Source organism: Phaseolus vulgaris, chromosome 2 (genome assembly GCF_051622355.1).
Source record: "Phaseolus vulgaris cultivar YP4 chromosome 2, ASM5162235v1, whole genome shotgun sequence".
NCBI lineage: Eukaryota > Viridiplantae > Streptophyta > Magnoliopsida > Fabales > Fabaceae > Phaseolus > Phaseolus vulgaris.
In genome coordinates this window covers 32,904,293-32,924,426 of record NC_143499.1, presented here as the reverse complement: position 1 = coordinate 32,924,426, position 20,134 = coordinate 32,904,293, and the positions used below count along the sequence as shown (strand labels likewise).

The 20,134-nt window shown below is 31.1% G+C and overlaps 1 protein-coding gene across 1 annotated transcript; it reads right to left on the bottom strand.

The window, feature by feature from the left end:
• Window positions 1-6,032: 6,032 nt before the first annotated feature.
• On the bottom strand, window positions 6,033-8,252 carry LOC137811547 (myb family transcription factor PHL8). Its single transcript, XM_068613333.2, has 6 exons — window positions 7,647-8,252; window positions 7,470-7,546; window positions 7,319-7,376; window positions 7,149-7,224; window positions 6,978-7,047; window positions 6,033-6,882 (listed from the first exon to the last, which is right to left on the bottom strand). The coding sequence occupies exons 1-6, from the start codon at window positions 7,777-7,779 to the stop codon at window positions 6,271-6,273; spliced, it is 1,026 nt and encodes a 341-aa protein (XP_068469434.1). The 5' UTR covers window positions 7,780-8,252; the 3' UTR covers window positions 6,033-6,270.
• Between the last annotated feature and the right edge of the window lie 11,882 nt (window positions 8,253-20,134).

Genomic DNA, 20,134 nt, shown 5'->3' with positions numbered 1-20,134 from the left:
ATCAAAGTACTATGGATTGAAATGAAATCTAATGATTGTGATTGAGAAATTGATCTTGTAATTCATTTTTGTCTTTTGATTGAAATGTGTATATTATAAATCTTTATTTTTACTAGCACTACAAGAAAATCATGAAATAGAAACCAATTTTAGAGACAAAAAATAATTAGTTGCTATAGTGACTAAATTAGAGACCATTTTAAAGACTACACAAATTTTTGGTTTCTAAATTAGTTTATATTATTGTTAAATAGTTTCTAAATTGGTATCTAATTAGCTACCGAGGGTTTAACTACCAATTATTTAGATTCTAAATTTGGTAGCAAAAACATTGGTAGCTAATTAGATACCAATTTAGAAACCATTTAACAATAATATAAACTAATTTAGAAATCATTTATTTTTTAGTTTCTAAAATGGTCACTAATTTAGTTACTATAACAACTAATTATTTTTGGTATCTAAAATTGGTTTCTATTTTATGATTTTCTTGTAGTGTAGCTTACCCTTACTTTTCTTGTTGTGTTTGAACTGCAATGGTTGTACTATGTACACAAGCAGATGATCATACAGGTGCAGGAGAGTCTGAAAGACTTTAGAGTTTTGTTTTTAGCTATGAATTATAAATACTGTATTTATATAAGTCCTAATCATATATTAGGAATTTTTTTGAAAAACTCTAAGCTTGTATAGAAACATGTAGGCCTTGTACTATAATAGTTAGATGTATTTTTTGTGTGTTACATCTTCGAAGGTTCTCAAATTCATTGTTCCGTTCATTTTCATTTTGTTGGGTGATGTGTATATTCTCGTTACTTTGGTTGTGTGGTGGATCAATGAAAGAATTAAAAATATCCTCTTCATATGCATTATTGATTTGTTCCAGATAAGTGTGATGTGAGTTGATTTTAGGATTACACATTTTATTGGTTGCTCTTTGTTTATGATTTGGATTTTAGCAAATATAAGGTGAGACATAGGGAAGATCCCCACTGGACACGAACTTAACCAAGTGGTTAAGTAAGTGTGACAGTTCACTTCCAAAGGCAAAATGAAAAACACATTATATGGTGAAAATGATGCATATTGAGGAATTGAAAGAACATAAAAGGAGCAAAAATAATGAAGGAGACCGAATTGAAAATGGAAGCAAGACAAGAACATAAACACATTGAGCAAAGTGTTGAAGATGGTTGCTGCCCCTTCAAAGATTGTGTTTGATGAAGACTTCTATGTACATTTCATGTGTATTTTGCTTTGCTTTAAGTGTGTCTTAGGTAGTGCTTAGAGGTTGTGTAAGAGTGGGCTTTTTGCTTAGTAACTCACCTCATAACCACTGGCCATGTGATAAGAACAAGCATAAGTTTTCTTAAACTGTTTTTCACATGTTTTACAAAAAACACGTTTACTGCATAAAAATAAATCTGTTCTTTTCTAAATAAACAGATTCATTTTTACACTGATGCCTTGGCTAAGTCTTGTGAAAATTAGATTTTGTGCATCATGTATTTTGACTAAGTCTTCTATCTTTCAAAACGACTGTGTTTCAAACAGTTAAGCTTTTCTGTTTTCGTTTTGAAAAATAAATTTGTTTATCTGTAAATGAATAGATTCTTTTTGTCTCTGGTGCCATGTCAAGCTTAAACGATTTTCAGTTTTATCTCAGCACCAGAATGGTTGACTAAGTCTCCTCTCTTAACAGATTCTCTAACTGCTTTTTGAAAATAAATCTGTTCATTTTATTTTCAATCTGTTAATTTTATAACAGCTTTAACTGTTTTTCAAAATTCCGTTATAAGTTGGTTTTCTATAAAATGAAAACTTGTTTCTGAGTTTAAAAATCGTTCATACATTTGCAAAAACAAGTTTTACAGCAGAGAATCAAGAGTTTACAAAGGATTAGCATTTGTTCTTCGAAGATTTCGAAAATCACAAAGTGCTTGTTCTTGGTTTGGTTCCAAAAGCTTGGTGTGAAGTGCTGCTACTGTTCTAGCAATCTTGCCTACTGGTTTAAGGCAGATCTGTGTATCCTCAATCAGGTGTAGTCATTTCACTTCTCTTTTCTTGTAATAGTTTGGTTGAACACTCTTCTTGATAGGGTTTCTTGAAGAGTGTGTGTGAGCTGAAATAGGTTTTTTCAGCAAGAGTACCTAAGTTCTTGTAGGTTTCAAGAACAGTGGGAATTGTGTTTGTTTGTACTGTGATTTAGTGAATTTCACCTTGGTTTTAGGTGAAGACTGGATGTAGCTCAGTTGAGTGAACCAGTATAACTGCCCTGTGTTCATTCTCTCTCAATCTCTGCAATTAAGTTTCTGCATAACTGTTAAAACAGCAAAGAAATAAATCTGTTCAATCAATAATAAATCTGTTCTTTCTGGGCTCAGTTCATACTGTTCTTAATTTCTGAAAAAGTTGTTTGATTCTGATAAGAACATATAAATTGTGTTAAAAGCCACTGAAACAGATTGACTGTGATAGGTTGCTTAAGAAATTGTCAAAGCTATTAATTGAACCTTAAACAATTGCTTAAAATTGAAGCTTGCTGTTCTGTGATTCATTGTTCTTAATTTCTGGAAAACTGTTTGATATCAAGAAGAACACTCATAGCTTGTTAAAAGCCACTGGAACAGGTTGTTTGTAAAGGTTACTCAATTAATTGGTATGCTATCAATTGAACCTTAATCACTTGCTTGAAATTGACGTTTGCTGTTTTGTGGTTCACTAATTTTCGTTCTAAATATCAGTGTGTGTGCATCTGGAAAATTTATCTGCATAATCTTGTGATTAACCTTGCTGTATAAACGATTTTCAAACAAAAACAGTGCTGAAATAAATCTGTTCATTTTCACATAAATCGATTTATTTTCTGTAAACTGTGTTAAACATTGTTTTTGCGAGAAAGTTTTAAAAGGTCAATTCACCCCCCTCTTGAACTTTGGCACTATTAAACCCAACACGAAGGTGTAATGGAAAATGGAAGAAGAGATGAAGGAAAGAAAGCTTATGATTTGGAGTGTGGATTCTGCAAGATAAGTGTGGAGGACCGCCACTTGAAGAGCTCTCAACTCTCACAAGATAAGACCTAAGCTAAGAGAACACAAGTCTCACAAATTGTGCAGATTTTTCCTTCTATATCAAAATTCAACATGAGAATACATGGAGTAAGGCACCCTATTTATAGGAATGGGTGCCTTGAAAAACAAGATGAGCAAGGGTAGGAGGGGAAGGAAATGGTGGGCGGCCAAAGGGGTTGATTGAGGTCAAAACTGCCTCTTTGGCTTGTTCTTCTAGAAGGTAGGGCAACCTTCCTAAACCCAGATGCCTTGTATTGAAAAAGTGGGCTTGGAACAAGCCCATTTCACTAATAACACTCCCTTTTATGCTAGATGAACCTACTCTAGCCTATCTTGCTATTTGGACCCCTAAAGGTAGCCCAAATTATTTACAACATGTTTTATTTTTAAGAAGACTAGAGGAAAGAACATTTGGTGTTCTGGTTTATCCCCACTTCTTCTTCTTGTGAGGTCCACTAGATCTTTGGTGTGGTCCTGACTTGATTGTTGAGATGACTGCTCATAGTGTGAATGGTCTCTTGAGGCCTTGGTCATCTCCTTGTTTACTTGGATTGTATCATAGTGTGAGAGTGAACAAAAACACACCCATGAAAAATAACATTGTGGGATATGAAAAGTTCTCTTGTTGTTATATCTAAGACAATGTAACTTTTAGTTTCAATTTTAAAACTAAGAAAAGAGACATTTATGTACACTAGAATCAAGCTTGATTTTTTCCTTTTTAGTTGTGGTAGCGAAACAAAGACCATCAAAAATTTCAAATCTAAAAGAATGTATAGTTGTATATATAATAATTCAAAAGGACTTATTGATGATAGGAGACATGAGTATATTTATTAAGTGAACAACATGTGTAAGTAACCAAGACCAAAAAATATTTAGAAGATTAAATTCAAACATAAGGTTAAATTTAAGATGTGTTTATGTTTCCTTTCTACTATTGAATTTTGTTGTGGGATTGAAAATATAAAGAAGATATAAGATGTTGAACAAAAATAATATTTAAGATAAATTCAAGTATACAGGAAATATTGTAAATGATAAATTGTTTTGACATATAAACAGTTCCTGCATACTTGGTTATGACATGAGTATTATTAGGAAGAATCATATGTAAGGGATTTATTTTATCCAAAATTGCATAAAGAGATTTCATATGGGTTACATGAATCGTAGCACTTCTGATTAAAATCAATTGACCTTTTCAGTTTGTTGAGTAGAAGATTCATCAGTGGTGGTGGTGTTGATATGAATTTTATTTGAAAAAATTATTAGTAGAAGATTGTAGCATTTTCAACAATTGTAATAATTGTTTGGAGGAGAACGAATATTGGTTTTGTGGAGGTTTGGTTATATCTTTGGTGAGATAAGATTCATTTTCAACTACTAGAGAATTGGTACGTGTTTATTTCTTTGCTTCATCCATGGAGAAAAACCATGTTTAAAGTAAATTTCTTCAATAGTGTGGTTCATCTTTCGGCAATACTTGCAATATTTTTCTTGATTCCATCCTCTTCCTCTACCTTAAATCTTTCACCCATAAGCACGCTTATTTTCTTTATCATGAGATTTTTAGTGTTGCTGCTGTCTCACGTTGTTGAGCAAAATTTTAGTACCAACAAAATTAATTCCATTCGGTTGATTTTAAGCAATGGTTCCATGAGAATAATATGAATTTCTACAATCCCTATATATATGTAAAAGATTGCAACTACATTTCATGTTGCAAAAGCACAAAGGAATTGACCTTAGATATTGAAGTTCCTCCCGTGACACCATCATATCAGTGTAGTAATCAGATATGCTTCTTTCTCCTTACTTGACAGAACTTTGGAAGGAGATCAAATATGCAGAAGTGATCACTTTTGGAAAACCTTTTCTTGCATTTTTTCCCATAAGTCTTTGACATTGTCAATGGTGTTTTGCGTGATTTGTGAAGACAACGTTTGAGTTATCCAATAGATTACTATAACATTACACTCTTACCAAGCATCGAACATCGCATCACTTGGCAGTTGTTCCACAATTTCATCATTGAAATTTTCAATTTATTCTCGGATAACATGGCGCACTTCATTCTTCTACTCCAAGAATGATAGTTTGCCCAATTTAATTGAGGATGACAAGAATCATACCAGGATTCTTACCAAGATATAAGTAAAACGATTTTTTAAAAGCTTTATTTATGGATCTATGATGTTGGAGTCCGTCCATGTAAAAAAAAACAGAGGAAGAAGAACCAAAAACAAAACAAAAGAAACATAAAGAAGAAAATAAGATCAATAAAAGAAGAAATACAACTAAACAAAACGGGACTAACCTAGTCTTAATCATATTTGTGAAAGGAGGACAAATCAAGTGAAAACAAACAGAAAAAAAACTGCATTACACACACTTAGTAAACGTATTTTGCTATATATATATATATATATAAATGGGCCAACCGGTCCAATGGTAAATCCAATGAAACTTATTAAAAGAGACGAAAAATGAGACCCAAAATGAAGAAAAGTAATTTTAATTCTGCATTTTCATTTGCGAAGTTCTTTTGAGTCTCTGTGACAAAGGAAAAATTCATTCTGCATTAATCACCTTGAACTGTACAAACTTTTGGTTCTCTCTTGGATAGTGATGCCGAAAGATTGAAATTTAAAAATTAAAAATGATTGTTTCTGAATTCCACTCTTCATTTTTATTGGCAACAACGATGATGTTGTGGATGTGAAATTTTTGTCCTTTGGATGTTGGACAAATACTAAGAGCGTTCTTCTATCCAAGCTTTACTTGTTCATAAATTAAGCATCCCATAGCTTTTTGACATAAAAGTTATTTTGACTAATATGCCCTACCAATCAGTCTCTTAGGTATATGTTGCTAAAAACAGGTTCACATTGCAAACTTGCCTGCTTTGGTATCATCGAAGCTCTTGTAGGGTCCTTAGAAGCCACAAAAGGAGAATAAGTAAAACCAGTGGGTGCCAATTAAAATTTGTTGCAGTAGCAATTTGTTACACTGTGGTCCAATATCAGCAACAAGATTAAGAGAATAATGGGAGGTTGAGACAGATCTGCCATACATCTGTATTATACATTTTCTTTTCTTTTCTTTTCATTATAAAAATATACATAGTCTATAAACATATTTTCTTTCTCAGAATGATTTTTGTTGCTTGTGTTTGATACAACTGGAAACATCTTTACTGTCCCCAAAAGCTTGAACTGCAATTTAAATCTATTTCTTTCACACTTGAGTCAGTGTCTCTCTGATATTGGCTGTTCAAGTCAAGCATTTCTGACAGTTCACATTTCCTCAACTTGTTGCCACATCCTTTTCCACAAGGTTGATCAACACAGCAACCATTAGAATCAGTTGCTGCACTTCTCTTTCTCCCTTCACTTGTATCTCCCTTGAATTTTTTACCTTCTGAGTGAATCTCCATCAATGGCAATTCAACTGAAATACCCTTAGTCTTTTGAGGCTTCTCTGCCTCATCTACTGGTTGTCTTTCTTCTGTTCTCCCAGAGCTTTCAGATGATGTCAAAGAACTTTCAAGTGAGCACATGGTTCCTCTGTCTTGTTTCCTCTCTCCACAGCTCAAACTGAGCCCTCTTGTTTCTGTCAGTTCTGAAATGGGAGAGGTCGGACATGCATTGTTCATTATTGATACTAACTGAGAAAGTTCAGATTTCGCAAGTTCTATGCCCGTTGTGGAAGAACTGTATCTTGCAAGTGTTTCATGTGCCTTTGATAGGACTGATTGTAAGTACTTCCCTTGAGCCTCAATTCGAAGCTGCAAATGTCTTTGGACCTAGAAACATGAACCAAACCTGGTAACATGACCTTATGCAAAAACTAGAATTCAGAAATGAGAAAAATTTAGACAATATTATGTGCTCATGCTACCTCAATTTGTTCATAAAGTTTCCTCTGTACTTCCATTTGCATTTGGAGAGCCTCAGCAATCTTCAAGTTTCTGTTAAACACAACATCTGGTCAACGAAAATTCTAGGCATAACCGTTCCAATGTAACATCAATAAAAGGCATCAAATATTTGTTCAGTTTGTAAGTATTACTCATTCATCTGATTCTGGGTCCCAGTACTGATTTCCGGGCTGCAATGACCATCACTGCTCTGGATTTCACTGAAACCTGCATCAATGAAGAGCAGCAAGGTTAAGCCAAAGCCAAATGAAAAAACTACTAGTCATGCCATTACTGTTAAATCAACCATACTATAAGTCACCTTGTTGGTTGTTGTCAGAGCAGGTTTCTAGCGGTGGGCTTTTCCCAAGCCTATATTTCTGCGACCATAAACACAAACAAGCTCAACTCATGATTTTTTGGATTCAGTGAAAGAAACAAATAATGATACAATCATTCTAAAATGGAAATACCTGTAAATGGCTCTTGAGGTGGTACAAAGTGAGTCCTGGAATCCCCATCACTCTCATAAGGCTCTTTGGAGTTGCCTCTGCCACATGTCATGGAGTGAATAATTATTACACTAGCCAAGATATAATATAAAGTCTAATATGAAAATAGCAAAGGTCTTAAAGTGTGATTGTACTCACTTTCTGCACCTCCAAGTTGATTAATAGCCTCAGTGAACCGTTGGTGAAGCTCAGGAGTCCATTTCAGCCTAGGCTTGGCATCAGTAGACAGAACCAAACGCATGCTTTGAGTTTGCACATTTTGCAGATCCATTTTGCTTTTTATGGTAGTGTTACTGTAACATAAATATACTTTAGATGCTTTAAGCTATGCGTGAATGCGTGGCAGCTATAGAATGTAGTTCTCCTTATAAATTGGTAGTAGTTGAGATGTTGTATGATCTCACTACCATATAAGGAAGCATAAGTGGGGATATGTTGGCGGAATATATGCCATAAGCTGAAGCTCTTCCTCTCTCATCTCATCCATTTCATACCCACTTTTCTTTTTTTAATTTTCCTCCTTACCCTTCCTTCTTTGACTTGAAAGGGTTGGAGAGAATCTCTGATTCAGCAAAAACAAAAAAAGGGAAAACAGCTCAATTCTGAGTCTTAAAAGGAGAGAAAAGAGGAAAAGTGTATGGTTTGTTTTTATCTTGCTGTTTTCCCACTTAATCTCTCCATGAGGTTGATTCCCTAAGGAACTCAATAGGCCCCACCATGATGAATAATGGGTGCAACTTTCTTAATGCTGTGAGAAGCTTTCAGGTAAATAATAGCTATAGAAAATTATGTGGGAATGCTATTACGGATATTTTCTTGCTTGCTTGCTTGTGATGATTGAAAGTGAAAACTAAATTAATCAATCTTTCTTTCAAATTTCATTTTCCCTTTCTAACAACCTTAATTTTGGGTTTTCTTTTATGAGAAGGTTGATTAATGCGATTGGCAGATTCTTTTTGTTCCTTGTAGGGATGGAGGAATCAAAGAATCTAGGGTTAGATTTATGGACCCATTAGCGTCCGTGTTCTTTATAAAGAAAACACACTAAAAGAAAGAGAACTAATCAACCGTGTCAACAGATAATGTCGTACCCTTCTTATAAAAAAAACCACACTCATCAAATATGTCCATTCGTGACGATCAGCAGTTCATAATTTCTTATATTATCCTACCAAAATAATTTCAACCCCAAAGTTCATAAAGGGACCCTATCTTAACTAAGCACTAACCCTATATTAATCATTAGCTGTAGTGTAAAGATGATGGGATTGGACTAATACATGCTTAATGAAGTTTAATGTGAAAGTAACAACAATACCCGTTAAAATGGGATGTTAAGAACACACTGAATATGTGACCATGCACTTTCTTTTAATACGAAAGCAATCCACAGGGCTCACTCCGGATAAAGTCTCCTAAAGAAATTATTCCAAAGAGAATATTTGCTTTAATGCTGTAATCTATATCAAGCTGAAGAGGAGAAAAGAATTTTTCACCAAAAATAAAAGAAAAAGAAAAAGGAACACTATAATGGCCAACAACAAATCTTTAAAAGCCAATTCGATCAAGTCACTCTTCAAATTTCTTGGGTTGCGGTTTGGAGTTTGATCACTAGAATCAAAATCCAATGATTGGTTCTTAAAAACTCTGCCAGTTCTGCACCATGGATTCCCTGCTACTCTTCTTGAACTGCTTAATATTTCCCCATATTTTTAACCTCTATAATAACTTTTTACTTTAGCACTAAGTTTTTTCAATTTAACCATTGATCTCAAGTCAACCTTTAGATACAAAGTTATAATAGTTTTATTCTACTTGACCATGATTAGTTATAGTAAAAAACAGAGAAGTGCTAAACTTTACATTAGATAAATAGGTTCCAAAATTCTACTGCTAGTGAAATGGAAACATACATTTACTAACACATGACAATATGATTGTTTGATAGTTAGATAATTTGTGTTTAACAGAGAGAGTAGAGAGTATAAGGTGGTGGGTCCAGCAACAGCAGGGGTGGGGAGGGTGATTCTTCATCTGCAAGCATATGCTACTTGTGTCTGGAAATGCAATTGCTTAGTGGCAGGCTTTGTTCATATTCAAAGAAAGGAATATTTATTATTATTATTATTTGTGGTGTGTGGCCCAAATGTTTGAAAAACAAGAAAAGAAGGAAGAGTTATTGTAGTAGCTTTGTCTTTAACATGCTGATGTACTTGAGTTCTTTTCACACTTTAATATATTCCATAACAGGTAAAGGAGATTCCAGGATGATGCATAAGGAGGCCCTGGAATTTTTATTAGATCAGTAGGAGAAGGTCCGGTGAATCAAAAGTCACTTAGCAAAGTTGCCTCATAAATTATTATTCTTTTAATGGACCCATCAGGGAGATCTCACATATGCAAAAGCAGAGAAAGATGAGAAGAAGAAGAAGATTGTGGCCTCAAGGAATCGGAAAAAGAGTGACAAAAGGAACTTGTCAACATCCACCCATGAATAATTGAAGCTCATTCAAACCTAATTTCATTTCAAACTTGGGTAGTTACACAAAATGTCGTGAGCATTATGTCACTAGATGATTCTAAGACTAACTAAGCGTGGAGTAGGGTTGAAGCATTCTTACATGATTTTTCTTGCAATCTAATGCTTAATTTGTGTAAGCAAAACATAGGTGGATGGATACATGTTTCGGGGTAATCAGCAAACTAACTAGATTTTTGTTTTGTCAAAATTGCTTTTTCTGTGATTTTTTTTTTAAACAGAAGGCTTCAAGAAATTCTAGGGTGTCTCTTCTCAAAACAAGTTGGTCAATAGTACGATTGATCCTATTGGCCCAATTACAAGTAATATATATATTTCACTGAAAAAGAAATTTATCATTTAGTTATTAAAAAATAATCTGTATATAAATTCATACTACCTACAGATTTATTTTTAGGTAAGAATAAATAAATTTTCATCCTCTTTGAAAATTTTGGCACCTTCATGTGGATTGTTTCAAAAAATTTAATCCGTACGTAAGACGAGGTTATTGGTAGTTAGGCAATATGTTGTAATACACACATATTTAGAAAATGGTCTATTTAAAAAAATTAAAATTTGGAAAATCAATGTTATGTGTATATGCATTGTGAAAAGTTATAGATGTAAATTGTAGGTAAGAAAATATCATATCAGTAGATTTTTTTTTAAATAACTAAAAAAATTGTTATTAATTTTTTGATTGGTTTGGGCGACTCTGCTTCATCTCCATTCACCTTCATTCTCATCTTTCAAATATATGTCATGCTTCACATTCATTCATATCTTCAGAGCATTCAAGTCAATGAATCTTCACATTTCTTCCCCACCTTTACTTCGTTCATAATCCTTACAGGTCTAAACTGTCATTTGAAACTCCTAAATGCCTAAATTCCTAGCGAGTCCAAACCCCTTAAGTTTCCAAATCCCAAACAAGTCAAAATCCCTCAAAGTTGAAATTATTATACTCCTTATAATCACCGACGACTCTAAACTTATTAGATTGTAGAAAAAGTGAGAGTGAAAGTTTTTTTTCACACCACATGATACACATGATAGGTTATAGGTTATAGAAATCTCTTTTAACTCTCAACATCTAAACACTTTTATCCATGTGATTCTAGTGTATCAAGAAATTCAAGATAATTTCTTTCACATAGTCTCAAAATCAATATAGCCTCCTATCATCTCAATATAATAATCCCTCATTGGGAATAACTATTTCTACATCATAATAAATACTATATCCCAACCAAATCATCAATGATTTTCTTTCATACATTTATATCCAACATAATTTAAATACTAATAAATTGAAGTTTAAAAATCACAAGATTATACAAATGTTCAAACATAATATATTAAAAAATGTTAAAAGATAACAATAGAGTCAAAGATAAACTCATTATAACATTTAAATATGTTCAAAACCATGTTTTTATCAAAGTACAGAAAAACTCTCTCGTCCAATGAGCAATTGGCTTGCCCAGCTAGCATTTTACTTGTCCAGCCTGAAGGTATAAGCACAACCAACTTCTTTTGGTCACCCAACAAACAAAGTTTCACCCAATGACTACTCCACTCGAATTTTGTCGTAAAAACACTTTGTCCAGCAAGAATTGGCTTGGCAGCGACCAAAGGTCTTGAATATTTTAATAAAACAATTTCGCCAGCGAGTTTGCATAATCTGCACAATTATGCAAAATTCTTAATATTGTCCATATGACTCAAACTGGTTTTTTAGAGTATTTTGTACTTGTGTTTGAAAACTTATCATTGGAGTTTGAATCACTTACTCCAAATTCAGAGTTCTACTATCTTGCTTAGATAAACATACACCAATAATCAAATAACCATGGCTATCTGACTCATATTAGAGGACGATTAGAGTGGGATAGGAGATCTAAGTGTCATTTGTTAAAACACAGGAAAAAGATTTAGAACTAACTTGAATTAATCAAGAAATCAACAGGAATCTGTTAAACACATAACATGCACAACAAAACACATAACAACCTCATATCCCTTAGGTGACCTAAAGTTTGACCTGCTCTGATACCAAAATGTAACATCCACAATTACCTCACCCTAAATCCTTAAATACCTAAACCCTAAACTCCAAGTGATTGAATGAGTTGAGGGTCTAAAAAACCATATATATTTTGTTTCCCCTCATTGAAACATAATCCACAAATATACATAAATTTCAATAAGTTAGTACTAATATATTTAATAAATCAAAAGTATAAAGATTTTAATATTTAAACTTACATCATCCATAATTACATAACTGTTATGTTAATCTTTTGATTTCCGGATGCAAGGTCTAACAAATCAGACATGTGAAAGTACAAGGGTACATCATTATGCTTTCAAAAAACATTGGCATCTCATGGAACCTCTACGACGATTGTATCTAAAGTTGTAGCAACTTCCACCAATGTCGCCACAGGATCATCAATGGAGAATTTTTTCTTCTTTTGCAGAGGCAGTTTTGTCTTAGGTTCCTACTACTCATCAACTCATTAATAAAGAAACAAATACTTAAATTACTTACAATGTAATATATTTGATATATAATTCTATTAGTGCAAAGATATACCGTAGAGTCTATAGGTCTAACGAGATGTCTAGGCCAGGCAACGAAAATATGTAATGTCTCTGCTATAATTGTCACCTCTGATGTCGGCACATGAACTGCAACATCACCATAAAGGACCTTCTCCACCGTGATCTTTATGAAATTAAAAGGAAGAGGCACATTGTGTAGCATTGTGACTCCTTCATAACACTTACCTAGGGCAACAAATTGGGTCAAAGAATTATACTCAACATATAACTCGCATTGGCTAGTTGAGCCAAAGTCATCCCCCGTTAGATCAACCGCCGAACAACTCCCTTTAGTGTTGACTTTCTTAATAGAAGGCAGAGGTGGTTCATCTTGTACCATGGTAGGTGGTTGTTGCGAGAGTCCTAAATTTTCAAAAATCCATCACACAAAAGATGTTCTCTAATTTCATAAACACTCAATATCCTTCCATTAAAACAATTGACACAATGATACCTTATTCTTACTCCCTCATTACTACTAACGACATTATGTTGTGCAAACTGTAAGAATTCTTTGACCCCTTTTTCGTAAGCATCACTTATCTGTGGTGTATTAATCCAACTATGATCCATAGAACTGATAAACTAAGAATCAGTGCGTTCAATATGTAAAAACAATATTTAATCAATAAAAACTAAATCAAAACTGCCAAAGGTCGGATACCTCCGGACTCAGAACCAGTGCGTTCAATATGTCAAAACAATGTTTAATCATTAAAAACTAAATCAAAATTGCCGAAGGTCGGACACCTCCATACTCAGAATAAGTTTGTTAAATATATAGAAACAATATTTAATCATTAAAAACTAAGTCAAAATTACCGAAGGGTCAAACACCTTCGGACTCAGAATCAACACATTCAATATGTAAAAAAATATCTAATCATTAAAAACTAAATCAAAATTGCCAAACGTCGAACACCTTCGGACTCAGAATTAGGATGTTCAGTATATTTAAACAATATCTAACAATTATTAAATAATAAATATATAAAAAATAAATTTAATATATTATTAAATAAAAAAAAACACTAACTTAAAATGGAGCAAAACAAAAGTGGTAGAGAAGTTGACGCGTTTCAACGGGAATGTGGGAATGTTGGGCGGAAGCTTACGGGGCAACGATTGGGTGGAGAGGCAGCGCAGGAAGCAAGGCAGCTAGGTGGAGAAGTTGGTCGTTAGTTGTGGAGTGGCAACGGTGACACGACGACGGTGCGGTGATGGGGCGTGCATGCTTTCAGTGACGGGGCAAGAGGCGGCGACGACGAGCGCGGTCACAGGGGCGAGCGGCGATGAATGCCTTTACTGTGCGACTAGTGTAGTGGGAGACGACGGCGTGGCGAGTTGTGACGAGTGTGGAGAAGAAAATAGTAGGGGTTGAGTGCAAATGGGGTTTTGGGAAAGTGAAGAATGAAAGGAAGATGAAGTGAGTGAGAGTATCGTGCAGTGTAAGGGAAAGGGAAGCTGAAGTGAGTGAAAGACTATGCATGCGCAGTGTAGCTGAAGTGCCAGCTTATAACGACGATTCACTAGGAGCCGTATTTGTATCTCCAACAAATACACATGTAATGACGATTCACTAGGAACCGTTTTTGTATCTCCAACAAACACACATATAACGACGATTCAAGCGGGAACCGTCGTTATAAATAGCGAAAATTTGAAAAAAATTTACAACATCACCACTGCCTCTCTTATTACGACTGTTATTTCGTATTTAACGTATTTTGTACTAGTGTTTAGATATAAAAAAAAATAGTTTATAAAATATTATCTAACTTAATCAATATAATGACTAATTATTTTTTATTTTTAAATTAGTTATTATTTAATGATTTATTTTATTGATTAAAATTATTTTCTAGGTTGTTATACTATGCATTTTTCAGAGCCTACACTCTGCTGAAGATTCAATTCATTAGGATTGAACTTGTTGAGAGTGCCTAACTTTGTCACAAGGATTTAAGGTAGTGTTTATTGTATACACATTCTGCATAATCTTGAATTTAAATATCTTAATTATAGCTAATTAAGTGAGTCGGTCTCCAACCATGAAATGAGTTTCCTTACCCATTAAGAAATATATCTTTTTAATAAGAAAGGGAAATAACTGATGGAATAGAAAAAAAAGTGAGCAACAACTTCCACTTACTCTCTCCACCAAATGAAATGTTTTTATTTGGACAAGTGATAACTGGTTACCGTATTTGTAAGTGTATCTATTTTTTTATTACAATAAAAGATATATCTTAAAAAATTAATTATTATAATAATAATTAAAATAAAAATATATTTAATTATTTTTTATTGATAATATTTGTAATTTTCATTATATTAACTAATAAAATTAATTATATTTTTGAGAATTTAAAATTGGTAAAAGAGTGTGTATATATATATATATATAAATAATTTAGAGAACAAAAGTTTCATTATTGATGTTTATAAGAATAGAAAGAAAAAAAGACTATGTGTACAAAAAGTAGTTATCAAACACAATCTCTTTTATTTATATTATATAAAATTATAGATATACAAAAATAATACTTTCATAATCTTAAAATAAAATAACTACTTAACAATCATATTATAATAACATAAATTAATAATTAATATATTAAATAACTTAAATAATGTTATATTTTGTTTTGTGTTTAGTAGTCGATGTCGTGATTAGAAACATAAATTATTGGATGAATTTGCCCCTGTTCTAAAAACATACAAACAAAAGCATACATATGAATTTTTAATAAAATAAAATTTAAACTAATTTATACACAATTTAAAATTTAAAATTAAAAGTAAATTCAGATGTTGTTTTTGAAAAAAATGTTTTAAAAATACCATATTTGTTACACCACCGTGAAAAACCCACTAAATCGTGATAAATTAAAATAAATTTGTTTTTATTTTATATTAAAAATTAAAATAAAAATAGTTAAAATATTAATTTATTTATTTGTTAAGAGTGTAATATTTCCCGCAAAACCAATTTAATAATGTTGGTCATTCATTTTGTTTTGTTCTAATATATTTATGATAGTAAATCCTTTTCCTTTTTATTGATTTTTTATAAGCTTACTTATCTCTTATATAAAACTAAAATCCCCACTTCAATGAGGCCTGCAATCAAGTATCCCAACTTCTTCGAATTCATGCATGAAAATATAAATTCATTAGAATAATATACTATTCTGCATGTATATTCAAAAGTGTCTCACACCCTTTATGGAGGATTTAGGTCCGTATCAAATGCTGATATATTAACATTTTTAACAGTAAAAATATACATTAAACATCTTAAAAAATTAATATTTTATTTATTTTTAATTTAAAAATATTATTATAAATAGGGTTAAATGTATTTTTTTACTGTTTACATTGTCAACAAAACTTTTCTCGAAATGCACTGATCTAATAATAGCAATAGGACTAAATGCTACTTTTTTTGTCGTATGTCTATAGGAATAAATCACTGAAAATTGTTCTCCTTTTATACCCCCTATTGAAAGCGTTCACGGGCATTCCTTCTTGAAAAAATCAGAAACTATCACCTCAGCTCACTCATTATAGTATACCAGTAACTCGTCATGCTCATTCACACACAAAGCCACAAGAAGAGTTCAACACCAAGCTGATGAATGAATCATAGAATAGACAGTCTGATCCATTATGGACACTAAGGTTCCTCTATCTACGGGCTACTGCAACAAAAAGATAATGTCATTAATAATGCCATATTTCTTTCTGATAGATTACCTTCAGATATGTCTTAGTCAGAAATGAAAACATCAATAACTTTTTCCAATAGTCAAAGAAAAACAAGGTAGTTAATTACCTACAGCTTTAGTAATTACCGAGACATCGGAAAGTTGTCCCTAAATACCCTTGACTAGGTAGTAGGTATTTAAGACAGCATGCATAGTTAATAATGTTCGTGTTGATTGAACACACCAATCTTGTTCGTGCTGTTGGATACGACTTGTAATACAGTTGTCTCACATCATGTTCAATGATGAACTTATCAAACATGTGTTACCTTCTACCCACCTATGTGAATCCCCAGTGTGTAATTTGGTTTCAATTTTGGTTTTGTTTGATACACTACAAATTTTCTCCCATCATTTATGAAACGAGGTTACGTGATATTTTATAAAGATTTTCCTTTCTTAATATACACAGAAATATCTTTAAATAAAATTATGATAGAACTATCTAAGAAGAAAATAGAGTACACTCGAACTTTACAAATCATTAGTACAAAAGTATAAAAAATTCAGTCTTAATATCACATACAAGTCATGATCCAAAGTTTTTGATTTTCCTGGAAACGTTTTTAATAAACTCTTTTTTTTAGGATTTTGAAAAGATCATAAAACAATTTTTATATAGACTCAAGCAACCAGTTGTTTTATCAAAATAACTTGTTGTTTCAATTTGACAACAAAGACAAAATAAAGCAAACTTTTCCAAAATATTTTGAAAACTACTAAGTATTAAACCGCCAGTTGTTTCAACAATTCAACTTGTTGAAAAACTTGCTTTAGCCTCAATACCTTTTATTAGCAATTTTTTCAACAAGTTGGTTTGAAAAAAAAAAGACTAAAATGTCTCTGGTTTATAGAGAACATTTATTTTAAAAGAGATAAAAAAATCAAGTGAGCTTGGATCAATACAATGTGTGAGTTAACGAGTCAAAAACTACTAAACCACACACACAAACATAGCAACAAGTTCTTCAAGTCTTCTAAAAGTCTTCAAGTCTTCTAAAAAATATATAATTTAGTCAATATAGTAACTAATTATTTTTGTTTCTAAAATTGGTTTCTATTTAATGATTCTCTTGTATTAAGAGAGAGAAATAGTTATAATAAAAACATATAATGATATAAATATATATTGAAGTAAGAAATTGAAAGAATATAATAAATAAATTTCTTAAATTTATATTAAAAATAAAAAAAGTAGTTATCTTGGTTTTGGTAAAATAAACTTTAAAGGACTATAAAAGAATAAACAAGTAACATCATATATAGTACCTATTTTGTTCTAATAGATTATAAAAAGAAAATATTTAATTTATCAAGACCAAAAAATGATTAAATTAATTAATTTTAATTAATAATATTATAAATATAAATTTTATTCTATAATTATTAAATGACTTTAATTGTTTAAGTGTGATGGTTATAGTGACACGGTTCAAATAATAACTCTCTCAACCCATGAGTTTGACTTACTCCTTATACTAAATAAATGCCAAATTAGGAATACAATATTGTTTAATGTGACTTGTAGAATTAAATGGTTTAATTAATTAACTTTCTTAAGTAGCATAAATATTAGTTAATTTTATTTATATTTGAGTTTAAATGGAGTATGTGATTAAGATAAATGTCAATTAGTGACTGATTTAGAAATTAAAAAAAGATTTAAATGCATAAAAATACACTCTTCCAAGTTTTCTATAGTGCTTTCTCATAATTTTTAATAAACATAATTTTAACAAATGTTTTTTGGGAGACTGTTAACAACAACTTGTTAATAACCAATAAATTATGCGCTTTGTAAAAGTTACTGAATGTCTTATTAACAGACTTCATAATAAATTAAAAATCTAAAAGAAAATTAATAGTTAATATATTTGGAAATTGTTTTATATTTCCTACAATTAAGAAAAAATATATTTTTATTTCATATATAAAAAATTATAAGTGATATTCATATATTCCTAATTTAAATTTACAATTATCTAAGGTACACAGTGAGAAATAATTTTTAAAATATCTTAATCTAAACGTGAGACATGAAAATCTGTAATGACCTACCCAATTTTTTTGTTTTTTGATGTTACTCTTTTTACGGTTTCAACTTCAACCAAAAAATCTGTAAAAATGTTTGCTTTTGCAAGGAGCCTTTACTTTTTTCATATTGGAAGAGTAAAAGTTCTTACAAAACTTCTTTTAATCTATGTTCATGACTAAAAATATAGAAAATATATATTTAAGGCTTCATAATGTCCACCACTATCTAGTATGCTTCCTATTTAATAGATTAAAAACTAGAGCTACTTTTCAGGTTTCAAAAATATTAAAAATATATATTTTTCATTTATTAATATACTTTCTTTATAAAATTTAGGGTTTAGGGTTTTCCAAAAGATTTAAATGAACATTTTTTTTTCAAAAAGATTAACTATAAATATTCATCTATTTTTTAATAAATTATTAAAAAAGTTATAAAAAGATGGTGATAATTTGTGAATTGAGTCAACATCTTGATCTTACATATATAAGTCAAGTCTTCCTAATAGAGTAAGAACATAAAATTCAAGTTTTCATTGGTCACTTTAAGTATATCCCACCAAGGCAGAAAGTTGCTTTTTTGGAGATAGCATAATAAGTTTGGTAATGTATAATGTTTGTTCTTGTGATCTTTTTGCCTTTTGTTAACTTTAATAAAGATAAGTGTGTTTTATCTTGTCAAGTTTAGGCATCAATAAAGTTTCTATCTTTCTTCTATTTTTTAGCTTTATTAGTGAAAGAAATACCATATACGAAGCATTCTTTTACTTCTATTTTTATAACAAATTGAGATAATTTTCTTTTGAAAAGACTAGATTATATAAAAACATCTTTCATGTTGTCACTGTGTTGACCTTATAAATCTCCAAGTAAATTTTAGTTTTGATTCTAATTATTTTATTTTCACATTGTCGGAAAAAGAACAACGTACCCATAAATTTAGTGGAAGCTAAGTATTCCTCTCCCATTTTGCATTTAATTTCCTTTTTAGTCCTTTGAGTCTTTTATAAGAGAAATGATTTTCTTTTGCTTTTATGTGATGTGAAATGGGTATTGAGATAAGAGAGCGAAAAAAAAGTGATAAATGATATAAAAGAAATAAAAACAAGTTTAAATTATATGTAAAAGTCAAAGTTAAATATTAAAACACTGTCATGTTCACACTAATTCTTCGTTTATAGAGAAAAATAAAGAAAATAGAGAGTGAAGAAAGAGAAAAAAAACATGTAAAAGGAAAAATAAAAAGTTTCAGAAACACAAAAATTAAAAAAAAATCACGTATTAGCTTTCTCTGCAAAAATAACGAGATTTGCATGAAAATTATGTACAACGGATTATTTACAAAGGCATTATCGGTTAATATATATTATTTTACAGCACATAATCAGTTATGTAATTAATTTTTTAATATTTACTTATTTATTGCAATAAAATAAATAATTAAAATAATGACTAAATATACTTAATTTCTCTTTTATGTCACTTAAATAATTTAATTTGTCACTTTTGTTTCACTTCCTCAATTTCTACTCTTTCATCTAAAAAATAAACATAAAATAATATTTTTGTTAGTTAAATATTTGATTTTCAATCCATGATAAACATAATATCATGTACCTTTACAGCTTGATTTACAACCATAACAAAAAAAATTCTTCCTTTTTTTTCTATATTTTATTAGTTTGCAGGGGTCT